Source organism: Oncorhynchus keta, chromosome 1 (assembly GCF_023373465.1).
Source record: "Oncorhynchus keta strain PuntledgeMale-10-30-2019 chromosome 1, Oket_V2, whole genome shotgun sequence".
Lineage (NCBI taxonomy): Eukaryota > Metazoa > Chordata > Actinopteri > Salmoniformes > Salmonidae > Oncorhynchus > Oncorhynchus keta.
In genome coordinates this window covers 81,271,104-81,283,615 of record NC_068421.1, presented here as the reverse complement: position 1 = coordinate 81,283,615, position 12,512 = coordinate 81,271,104, and the positions used below count along the sequence as shown (strand labels likewise).

The 12,512-nt window shown below is 45.1% G+C and overlaps 1 protein-coding gene across 3 annotated transcripts in view; it reads left to right on the top strand.

Moving 5' to 3' along the window:
* syde2 (synapse defective 1, Rho GTPase, homolog 2 (C. elegans)) overlaps positions 1 to 12,512 on the top strand; it is a 79,326-nt gene that overhangs the window by 38,825 nt on the left and 27,989 nt on the right. For 2 of the 3 annotated variants that reach the window (XM_052462043.1, XM_052462058.1), the window contains exon 3: positions 2,355 to 3,547. In XM_052462043.1, coding sequence (XP_052318003.1) covers positions 2,355 to 3,547 — 1,193 coding nt within the window. The remainder of the gene's footprint in view (positions 1 to 2,354; positions 3,548 to 12,512) is intronic. The other variant, XM_052462052.1, reaches the window with a different exon arrangement.

Here is a 12,512-nt window from a genome sequence, read left to right as displayed (position 1 = left end):
TTTACTCTCCTTCTCCCCCTTTCCCTCTCCTTTGCTCTCTTCACAATGAATAGCCAACAGAATCACTCCTTTGTTTCAGCAGTGTGGAGGAAAACAGTTGCGGTTTGAAAACAGAAAACTGAAAATGATACGCAAGTGATAACTGTAAAGAGAGAATAAGCACATTGTAGTGTGTTTTGGAGTGATTTAATGTCTTATATTCAACTGTGTGGTTTTATCCCTGAATTCTTATTGGCTGAAAGTCATGGTATATCAGACCGAATACCACGGGTATGACAAAAGTTTTAGTTTTACTGATCTAATTACATTGGTAACCAGTTTATAATAGCAATAAGGCTCCTCTGGGGTTTGTGATATATGGCCAATATACTCAGCGTTATGTCGTGCATAAGAACAGCCCTTCGCCGTGGTATATTGGCCATATACCACACCTTCTCTGGCCGTATTGCTGAAATATTCAACTGTGACAGAATTGTGCTCAAAAAGTAACTGAATGTTGAAGAAATTAAATCAAGTTTTTGTTGTACTTAGTTACTGACTTATTGTCTTGGAAGGCCATGAATGTAGATACTACTAGTACTGCAGTGCACCAAATCATAAAAGTCTCTTAAAATGGTGGTGATGCAGACTGGTTTTGGTTCTGTACAATATATAAATGAGTTACCTCAGCCATGTTACATGTTTTGGACATTCTGTCCCTTGAAGCTGATGGTATTTCCCTGTGATGTGTGAAAAGGGGAGAGGATAGATAAAGGGAAAGGTTAGCAAAAGAGGAAATCCTATTAGGAAAGGGAAAAGTGCTCTTCTCTGATTGAAACGGGCTCAAGAATCCCATCGGGGGACCAGCGGGACACTTCAGTCATCTAAACTGTAGCTGGCCCAGCCTGAGGCTGGAGGATGAGGGCTGTCCTGTCCATGTCCTCTCTGTCCACCGCACCTGGTGCTGGCTCGCTGCTGGGGCAGGCCAGATGGATTTATTTTACCTGACAAACTTCTACTGAAACAAACTAATAGAATAGTTTGTCGCAAGAGGGGTGGGTTGTTGTTGTAGAAACAGAGTATGGCTGGATGGATGGATGGATGGATGGATGGATGGATCATGGAAGCAGGCAGAGCCCACTGAAGGACAGTGCCTTGGGGGAAAGATTCTGAGAAGGAGCTCCCAAATTCAGTCCCACTTCATAGGCTTTCTTTCGACTAGACTCTCACTCTGGCCCCAGGCTACTGGTTCAGAGGCTTTCGACTCTCACTCTGGACATAAGACTACTGGTTAGGAGCTTCTCTCCAGGCTCTAACATTCCTGAGTGTAATTTAGGCAACTTGTAGATGCATACCATTGAATGGATGTGTTAGTAATGGGTTCTCCCTTCAGTAACGTTAGCCCTGAGCCCTGAAGCAGAAGTGTCTAATTCCTCTTTGTGTAACAATTTGCTTCAGAGACCTGGCTCGCTCACACCTTTGCTAATAAGATCTACCGTAATCTAGAATTTACCTAGCATTTAATTTAGTTAACCACATCACAGGAGTTCATTCTTAGTTAACAACTGACCTATTTTTTCAATGGTGAAGTTTGTTACGGTCTGATCTGGAATGCAAGCTGTTGCTGATGGTGTAAAGCAATTAAATTTAGTCCCATATTAGTCTCATGTCAACCCCTGTCTAACTGTCAGCCGTCTAAAAAGTATGACATATACATAACTCAATTTAGATTTGTTTAGCCTTCAACAAATGTTCCCAGTGCCCTTCTTTAGTATCTAAATGTTGAGTGTTGTGTCTATCTTCGTGTATTTTCTCTGGTGACCTCTGTGAGTTTCAACATGGTCTCTCTCTCTCTCTCTCTCTCTCTCTCTCTCTCTCTCTCTCTCTCTCTCTCTCTCTCTCTCTCTCTCTCCCTCTCCCTACCTCTCTCTCCCTCTCCCTCCCTCCCTCCCTCCCTCTCTCTTCCTCTCTCTCTCTCCCTCTCCTCTCTCTCTCTCTCTCTCTCTCTCTCTCTCTCTCTCTCTCTCTCTCTCTCTCTCTCTCTCTCTCTCTCTCTCTCTCTCTCCCTCTCCCTCCCTCTCTCTCCCTCCTCCTCCCTCCCTCTCTCTCTCTCCCTCTCTCTCTCTCCCCTCCCTCTCTCTCTCTCTCTCTCTCTCTCTCTCTCTCTCTCTCTCTCTCTCCCTCTCTCTCTCTCTCTCTCTCTCTCTCTCCCCTCTCTCTCTCTCTCTCTCTCTCTCTCTCTCTCTCTCTCTCTCTCTCCCTCTCCCTCTCTCTCTCTCCCTCTCTCTCTCTCCCTCTCCTCTCTCTCTCTCTCTCTCTCTCTCTCTCTCTCTCTCTCTCTCTCTCTCTGTCTGTCCTTGTTGTTCTCACTGCAGCAGAAGGCCCTGACCTGGCCACCCCCGGCTTCTCGCCTCCCTCCAGCCCCAACCCTGCTAAGAAGGGAAGCTCCCTCAACTGGTCATTCCCGGACAAGATCAAGTCCCCGCGCACCGTCAGGAAACTCTCCATGAAGATGAAGAAGCTTCCGGAACTCAGCCGCAAGCTCAGCGTCAAAGGGATCCCTAGCAACAACAACAACACCAGCGGTAACGGAGCCAGCGCGAGCAGCCAATCAGAGACAAGGACCCAGTGTCCCAAAACCAATAGTGGGTCAGATCCAGGCTCCGCTCCTCCCAGGTTGTCCCCAGGGGGTGGACAGGGGGCGGCCGCCAGCCGTAATGTGATCTCGAGATATCACTTGGACAGCAGTGTGTCGACACAGCAAAGTTACAGCAAGAAGAAGAGCAGCGGGACCTCCATGTCGGCTAGCAAGGGGGGCTACCTCAGTGACGGGGACTCCCCAGAACTGGTGGCCAAGTCTGGGAAGCACGGGTCCTCAGAGGGCAAGGGAGGCAAGGGGAAGGAGAAAGACCCAGCCACTGGAGGAGGAGAGAGAACAGGAGCAGGAGGAGTAACAGGAGGAGGTGGCAGCTCCAAGTTGCACGGCACAGAACTAGACATTGATGCGTTCCGCCACTACGCCTTCACAGAACAGCCCAAGTGCACCCAGTACATCTCAGGACTGATGAGCCTGCACTTCTACGGCGCCGAGGACCTCAAGCCGCCACGTGTCGACTCCAGGGACGTCTACTGCGCCATCCAGGTGGACTCGGTCAACAAGGCACGCACTGCCCTGCTCACCTGCCGGACCACCTTCCTAGACATGGACCACACCTTCAACATTGAGCTGGAGAACGCCCAGCACCTGAAGCTAGTGGTGTTCAGCTGGGACCCCACACCCAAGAAGAACCGGGTGTGCTGTCATGGCACTGTGGTGCTACCGGCTCTCTTCAGGGTGACCAGGAGTCATCAGCTGGCCGTGAAGCTGGAGCCACGAGGCCTGATCTACGTGAAGTTGAACCTGATGGAGCAGTGGCAGAACTCCCTGGACGGAGGCTACGATGGGGACCGGGAGCGACAGATGTTTGGGGTGGAGGCCTGGAGGGTTGTGGAGAGAGAGAACTCAGGACTCATGGTGCCCCTGCTCATCGAAAAGTGCATCACGGAAATTGAGAAGAGAGGCTGCCAGGTGAGTTCAGCTCATGAGAGTTCATGTTTAATGTTTGTTTGGCAGATTTAGCAGATTCATCTCTATGGTGGTAGACTTGTGTGAATTTGATGAAATGTCATATTCTTCAAAAATGTAGTTATTGTAGTTATACAGTACTAGCTGTATGTTGCAGAAAACCATGTGAAAGTGTTTCGTTTGGCATGATACTTGAAACTAGCTAACTTAACATACTGGATAGACTTGCTGAAATCAGACATAATGCCCTCTACCTCCTCCAACTCCTCTTCTTCTTCAAAGGAGAGAGACTCCAGCTTTGGTTTATTTTAATTAGTTGAGCCTCCGCCCAGCAGTAAAATTGTCTGGCTACAGCCAGGGAGGGGGCCTGAGAGGCTACGCCTTGGTGGGGGGGCAACCTCCTTGGGTCTTTCGCCATTACTTTCTCCGGACCTCTCCACAGCTAATCTATCAAATGGAGGAGTACAAAGACAACAAGTGGCCTGAGGTAAGGTCTGGCCAATGTGCTATTGGTTTTAGCCACTGGCCAAGTACGTTTATTAGTTGCGTTTTCTTTGTACTCCTCCATTTCTCTCTCTCCCCTCTCTCTCCCCCTCTCTCTCTCACTCTCTCCCTCCTCTCTCTATTTCTCAATTTCTCTCTCCCTTTCTCTGTTGATTCAAGAGACAAACATAACTCAGACACTTGGTAGAATTTGTGTAGGGGAGATGATTATCACTAGATGCAGTTTGGAGCCATCTTTACCTGGGTCCCCCAGGGGCCCCGTTTGAGAGGGGTTAGGGGGGATCTACATCAGATTACACAGGAATGTATAGGACGTGTCACAGAGGCATGCAGAGAGAGCCAGACACACAGCATAGCATGTCTTTAGAAATAATTATGTGTATCCCTAGATGGAGACTACTCTCATTTCAGTGTCTCCATAAATGCATGGCCTTTGGGGCTGTAAAGTCTTTAAAGGTACTGGATGAATGTGGCTGTTCTGAAACAACTTCTGATTGGTGTCCCAGAAGCGAGTTATGTGTGTGGGGTTGCTGTAAGGCGTGTTTTTGTATTTGTAAGAGACAGATGCCCTTTCAGAAAATGTATCTGTCTGATATAGTCCTGTGTGGTTCAGTTGGTAGAGCATGAGGCTTGCAATGCCAGGGTTGTGGGTTTGATTCCCATGGGTGACCAGTAAGGAGAAAATGAAAGTATGAAAGGAATGCACTCACTACTGCAAGTTTCTCTGTGTAAGAGTGCCTGCTAAGTGATGAAAATGACATATGTTGAGACAAATAACTATCTGATATCAGCTCCACACGATTATCTTTGGTAAAAAGTCAGTGAATTTTAGTGCATTGTTTTCCTAGAATGGGGTCAGAAGTTTGTGAATGGTGCAGGTGCATCCATCTATTTGCTATCTGTCAAGATCGCCTAATCCCATCCCTACTGATTGGCTTAGTTAGGGGTCCAACAAGCCTGTGTGTGTGGCTGGGTGTGCGGGTGGGTGGGGGTGCATGGGTGCCTGCCTGTCCTCATGCTCACTCATTCAGGAAGTCTCTGACTCACCACGGGAAACCATTCTGTTGTTTTTAATTAAGGCAAGGACATACCATTGTTTCCTATTGGTGTGTGTGTGTTGCTCAGCAGCAGATAAGGCCAAGGCCTCTTCACCATCAGCTGTCACACTACTGCCTGTCTGTGTGCTCTCTGCTCTCTCCTCTCAGAGCTGCTACTCACCCTAAACTAAAGAAAGAGCTTTTTCTCAATAGGCTTGTTGTTCATTGTGCCCAGTGACTTCTGTTTACTCTTGCACGAAGCTAAATCCCTGCCTAATCTGCCCATTTTTTACCCTCTCGTGTGAGTGAGTGGGGTTTAGAAATGTTAGACAGAACAGAGAGCTCTCAGTCACAAATAGTGTGGCTAGTGGCCTGTGTAGACATTAGTGGCGGTAGTCTGGAGGCCTGTTAAAAGTCATAGATAACCAGCTATGTACCAAGCTAGGGTCTGGAGCCTAGAGGCCTGTAAAAAATATACAGTGCATTCGGAAAGTATTCAGACCCCTTGACTTTTTCCACATTTTGTTACGTTACAGCCTTATTCTAAAATGGATTATATGACATTTTTTCCTCATCCATCTACACAAAATACCCCATAATGACAAAGCAAAAACAGGTTTTTAGAAGTTTTTGCAAATGTATTAAAAATAATAAAACATAAATACCTTATTTAAATAAGTATTCAGACCCTTTGCTATGAGACTCGAAATTGAGCTCAGGTGCATCCTGTTTCCATTGATCATCCTTGAGATGTTTCTACAACTTGATTGGATTCCACCTGTGGTAAATTTAATTGATTGGGCATGATTTGGAAAGGCACATACCTATCTATATAAGGCCCCACAGTTGACTGTACATGTCAGCGCAAAAACCTTAGAGCTCAGAGACAGGATTGTTTTGAGTCACAGGTCTGGGGAAGGGCACAAAAACATTTCTGCAGCATCGAAGGTCCCCAAGAACACGGTGGCCTCTGTCATTTTTAAATGGAAGAAGTTTAGAACCACCAAGGCTCTTCCTAGAGCTGGCCGCCCGGCCAAACTGAGCAATCGGGGGAGGTGGGTCTTGGTCAGGGAGGTAACAGGTCCAGAGGTCCAGAGTTCCTCTGTGGAGATCCTTCCAGAAGGATAACCATCTCTGCAGCACTCCGCCAATCAGGCCTTTATGGTAGAGGGGCCAAATGAAAGCCACTCCTCAGTAAAAGGCTCATGACAGCCTGCTTGGAGTTTGCCAAAAGACACCTAAAGGACTAATTTAATCCATTTTAGAATTAGGCTGTAATGTAACAAAATTAGGAAAAAGTTAAGGGATCTGCATACTTTCCGAATGCGCTGTAGATTTCCAGCTATGTGCCGAGCTAGGGGCTGGAGCCAGGAGGCCTGTAAACACCATAGATATCCAGCTATGTACCGAGCTAGGGGCTGGAGCCAGGAGGCCTGTAAACACCATAGATATCCAGCTATGTACCGAGCTAGGGGCTGGAACCAGGAGGCCTGTAAACACCGTAGATATCCAGCTATGTACCGAGCTAGGGGCTGGAGCCAGGAGGCCTGTAAACACCATAGATATCCAGCTATGTACCGAGCTAGGGGCTGGAACCAGGAGGCCTGTAAACACCGTAGATATCCAGCTATGTACCGAGCTAGGGGCTGGAGCCAGGAGGCCTGTAAACACCATAGATATCCAGCTATGTACCGAGCTAGGGGCTGGAGCCAGGAGGCCTGTAAACACCATAGATATCCAGCTATGTACCGAGCTAGGGGCTGGAGCCAGGAGGCCTGTAAACACCATAGATATCCAGCTATGTGCCGAGCTAGGGGCTGGAGCCAGGAGGCCTGTAAACACCGTAGATATCCAGCTATGTACCGAGCTAGGGGCTGGAGCCAGGAGGCCTGTAAACACCGTAGATATCCAGCTATGTACCGAGCTAGGGGCTGGAGCCAGGAGGACTGTAAACACCGTAGATATCCAGCTATGTACCGAGCTAGGGGCTGGAGCCAGGAGGACTGTAAACACCGTAGATATCCAGCTATGTACCGAGCTAGGGACTGGAGCCAGGAGGCCTGTAAACACCGTAGATATCCAGCTATGTACCGAGCTAGGGGCTGGAGCCAGGAGGCCTGTAAACACCGTAGATATCCAGCTATGTACCGAGCTAGGGGCTGGAGCCAGGAGGCCTGTAAACACCTTAGATATCCAGCTATGTACCGAGCTAGGGGCTGGAGCCAGGAGGCCTGTAAACACCGTAGATATCCAGCTATGTACCGAGCTCGGGGCTGGAGCCAGGAGGCCTGTAAACACCGTAGATAACCAGCTATGTACCGAGCTAGAGGCTGGAGCCAGGAGGCCTGTAAACACCGTAGATATCCAGCTATGTACCGAGCTAGGGGCTGGAGCCAGGAGGCCTGTAAACACCGTAGATATCCAGCTATGTACCGAGCTAGGGGCTGGAGCCAGGAGGCCTGTAAACACTGTAGATATCCAGCTATGTACCGAGCTAAGGGCTGGAGCCAGGAGACCTGTAAACACTGTAGATATCCAGCTATGTACCGAGCTAAGGGCTGGAGCCAGGAGGCCTGTAAACACTGTAGATATCCAGCTATGTACCGAGCTAGGGGCTGGAGCCAGGAGGCCTGTAAACACCCTAGATATCCAGCTATGTACCGAGCTAGGGGCTGGAGCCAGGAGGCCTGTAAACACCATAGATATCCAGCTATGTACCGAGCTAGGGGCTGGAACCAGGAGGCCTGTAAACACAGTAGATACCCAGCTATGTACCGAGCTAGGGGCTGGAGCCAGGAGGCCTGTAAACACAGTAGATATCCAGCTATGTACCGAGCTAGGGGCTGGAGCCAGGAGGCCTGTAAACACCGTAGATATCCAGCTATGTACCGAGCTAGAGGCTGGAACCAGGAGGCCTGTAAACACAGTAGATATCCAGCTATGTACCGAGCTAGGGGCTTCAGGAAGTATTCATACCCCTTGGCTTATTCCACATTATGTTGTTTTACAGGCTGAATTCAAAATGGATTCAATCGATTTTTGGCACTCATCTACACACCCCATAATGACAAAGTGAAAACATGTTTGTAGAGATTTTTGCACATTTATTGAAATGAAATACATATATATCTAATTTACATACAGTACCACACAAAGGTTTGGACACACCTTCTCATAAAAATGGTTTTTATTTATTTGTCTTTTTTTTTTTTTTTTTTACTATACTGTAGAATTATAGTGAAGACATCAAAACTATGAACTAGCTCATATAGTAACCAAAAAAGTGTTTAACAAACCAAATCTATTTTATATTTGAGATTCTTCAAAGTAGTCACCCTTTTCGTTGATGACAGCTTTGCACACTCTTGGCATTCTCTCAACCAGCTTAGTGAGGAATGCTTTTCCAACAGTCTTGAAGGACTATGCTAAGCACTTGTTGGCTGCTTATCCTTCACTCTGCGGTCCAACTCATCCCAAACCATCTCAATTGGGTTGAGGTCGGGTGATTATGGAGGCCAGGTCATTTGATGCAGCACCATCACTCTTTTTCTTGGTCAAATAGCCCTTACACAGCCTGGAGGTTTGTTTTGGGTCATTGTCCTGTTGAAAAACAAATTATAGTCCCACTAAGTGCAAACCAGATGGGATGGAGTATTGCTGCAGAATGCTGTAGTAGCCATCCTGGTTAGGTGTGCCTTGTATTCTAAATAAATCACTGACAGTGTCACCAGCAAAGCACCCCCACACCATCACACCTCCTCCTTCATGCTTCTTGGTGGGAACCACACATGCGGAGATCATCTGTTCACCTACTCTGCGTCTCACAAAGACACGGTGGTTGGAATCAAAAATCTCCAATTTGGACTCATCAGACCAAAGGACAGATTGCTCGTGTTTCTTTGCCCAAGCAAGTCTCTTCTTCTTATTAGTGTCATTTTGTAGTAGTTTATTTTCAGCAAATCGACCATGAAGGCCTGATTCACACAGTCTCCTCTGAACAGTTAATGTTGAGATGTGTCTGTTACTTGTTGCAATCTGAAGAGCAGTTAACTCGAATGAACTTATCCTCTGTGGCGGTCCTCATGAGAGCCAGTTTCATCATAGCACTTGATGGTTTTTGGTATTTTACCAAGTAGGGCTATCTTCTGTATACCACTCCTACCTTGTCACAACAAAACTGATTAGCACAAACGCATTAAGAAGGAAAGAAATTCCACAAATGAACTTTTAACAAGGCACACCTGTTAATTGAAATGCATTCCAGGTGACTACCTAATAAAGCTGGTTGAGAGATTACCAAACGTGTGCAAAGTTGTTGTTTTTTTACCTTTATTTAACTAGGCAGGTCAGTTAAGAACACATTCTTATTTTCAATGACAGCCTAGGAACAGTGGGTTAACTGCCTGTTCAGGGGCAGAACGACAGATTTGTACCTTGTCAGCTCGGAGATTTGAACTTGCAACCTTCCGGTTACTAGTCCAATGCTCTAACCGCTAGGCTACACAAGGCAAAAGGAGGCTACTTTGAAGAATCTCAAATATAAAATATATTTGGATTTGTTTAACACTTTTTTGGTTACTACATGATTCCATATGTGTTGTTTCATAGTTTTGATGTCTTCACTATCATTCTACAATGTAGAAAATAGTAAAAAAAGAGAGAAAAACCCTTGAATGAGTAGGTGTGTCAAAACTTTTGACTGGTACTGTATACCGTTAGGAAATGGCTCAAAGGGGTGTGGGTGAAGACTTTTCTGCACATATATTTTCAAAGCCAATTAAATGAGATTCCCGATTGAGGATTCTTTTTAGTCCAGGACTAGGAATAATCTGTGTCCAGTTAACTACCCCCTAGTTGTTGGAATGTGTGACACCATGCTTGTTGGTGTTTTAAAATTATTATTATATTTTTTAAATATATATATATACTGATTATATTTAATGAATTAATTATTTTTATATTTAAAACATACAATATACTTGCAGTGAAGCCATTTAACAACTACATCATATTAGTCATCTCCCATCCTGAGCGACACACAGAAGCAACCAGGGTCAACGCCCTGTTCAAAGGCGTGTTGACAGATCTCCCACCAACCCTCCAAGACCCCCCTACAGTTCCCCAAGAGTTGCCCCTCAACCATTCTATATAATAATTTGAGCTGAAAAGCACTAAGTCTTGAATCTTACGTCATTTTATATATCAACTCATACACCCTGTACCATGGAATCGGTACATTAAATCTCTTCCCAACTATTTTGCGATCTGTATGGCACAGTTGTCAACATCCTGGTCCTCAAATAAAACTGGTAAACTTTCCTATTTATACTATTTTTATTCCTCCACCAGTTTTGATCCTTTATATTGGGCAGACAGACCAGTTCCCTACCTCCTCCAGTATTGATCCTTTATATTGGGCAGACAGACCAGTTCCCTACCTCCTCCCGCTGCCACTTGCCTCCTCCGTTTTTGGGGTAATGCTGTAATCATGATGATCATGCTTGTAATCTTGGATTGAGCAGGCCTTTCCATACAATTCTGATTACTCCATGAAAGACATAACTCTACCATTTCAATTTACAATATCATTTATAAACAGAATACCCTTTTCAAACATATTTTCCATAAATACAGGTATTTATGCTTGTTGGTGTTTAGCTAGCTTCCAATTGCAGTTGTGAAGTGCAGTACCCCTCTGAGTTATGCAAGAGAAAGTGGTTTCTGAATTGTACTCATTAAACCTATTGTTTAGTAAGAAACAAAGCAAAGAGGCTTCGTACCACCCAGAACCATAGATAGGTGCTGCACTACCTGGAACATGGCAGTTCCCTGGCCGGAGATTAGGAAGCTGTATCATTGAGCTATTCATAACAGTTCCAAACAGTTCATAACAGTGTAATTAAGTGTATATTGTGATCAGCCAGTACACACAGGTTCCGTGTTCCCATGGGTTTTCCATGGTGGTTTCACTGGTCATGTAACTACTCTGTTGCTACTCTAAGAGGTTGTTTACAGTGTGTGACTGCCATGGTTTGAACTGACAGCTGTGGGATCCTTGCTAGTCATTAGTGCTGAGCAATTAACTGACATTGCGGTTTTCAAACAACTAATTGACAGAAATCGGTTCAATTATTTGAATTCCATTTTGTAAAAAATAATTCTGTCAGCTCAATGCACACAAAATCCTAGGGGAAACACTGTTGTATATAGATAATGGTATAACCCTCTGTGTATGACTCATGTTAGAGGGTCTGCACTCTGTATTTGGGACGGTGAGTATTTAACCTAGTCATGTGAGTGATTTTAGCAGGTCTTGTCTTTGTGTTGGACCTAGTTGTGTTTTTGCAGTTTTTTTTGTTTGCCTGTTTTTGACCCATGTGTGTTTTTCTGTAGGTTGTGTGTATTTAACCTGGTTGTGTGTGTTTTTGCAGGTTGTGTGTATTTAACCTGGTTGTTTGTGTTTTTCTGTAGGTTGTGTGTATTTAACCTGGTTGTTTGTGTTTTTCTGTAGGTTGTGTGTATTTAACCTGGTTGTTTGTGTTTTTGCAGGTTGTGTGTATTTAACCTGGTTGTTTGTGTTTTTGCAGGTTGTGTGTATTTAACCTGGTTGTGTGTGTCTTTGTAGGTTGTGTGTATTTAACCTGGTTGTTTGTGTTTTTGCAGGTTGTGTGTATTTAACCTGGTTGTGTGTGTTTTTGTAGTTTGTGTGTATTTAACCTGGTTGTTTGTGTTTTTGCAGGTTGTGTGTATTTAACCTGGTTGTGTGTGTTTTTGTAGGTTGTGTGTATTTAACCTGGTTGTGTGTGTTTTTCTGTAGGTTGTGTGTATTGAACCTGGTTGTGTGTGTTTTTGCAGGTTGTGTGTATTTAACCTGGTTGTGTGTGTTTTTGCAGGTTGTGTGTATTTAACCTGGTTGTGTGTGTGTTTTTGCAGGTTGTGTGTATTTAACCTGGTTGTGTGTGTTTTTGCAGGTTGTGTGTATTTAACCTGGTTGTGTGTGTTTTTCTGTAGGTTGTGTGTATTTAACCTGGTTGTGTGTGTTTTTCTGTAGGTTGTGTGTATTTAACCTGGTTGTGTGTGTGTTTTTGCAGGTTGTGTGTATTTAACCTGGTTGTGTGTGTTTTTCTGTAGGTTGTGTGTATTTAACCTGGTTGTGTGTGTTTTTCTGTAGGTTGTGTGTATTTAACCTGGTTGTGTGTGTTTCTGCAGGTTGTGTGTATTTAACCTGGCTGTGTGTGTTTCTGCAGGTTGTGTGTATTTAACCTGGTTGTGTGTGTTTTTCTGTAGGTTGTGTGTATTTAACCTGGTTGTGTGTGTTTTTGCAGGTTGTGTGTATTTAACCTGGTTGTGTGTGTTTTTCTGTAGGTTGTGTGTATTTAACCTGGTTGTGTGTGTTTTTCTGTAGGTTGTGTGTATTTAACCTGGTT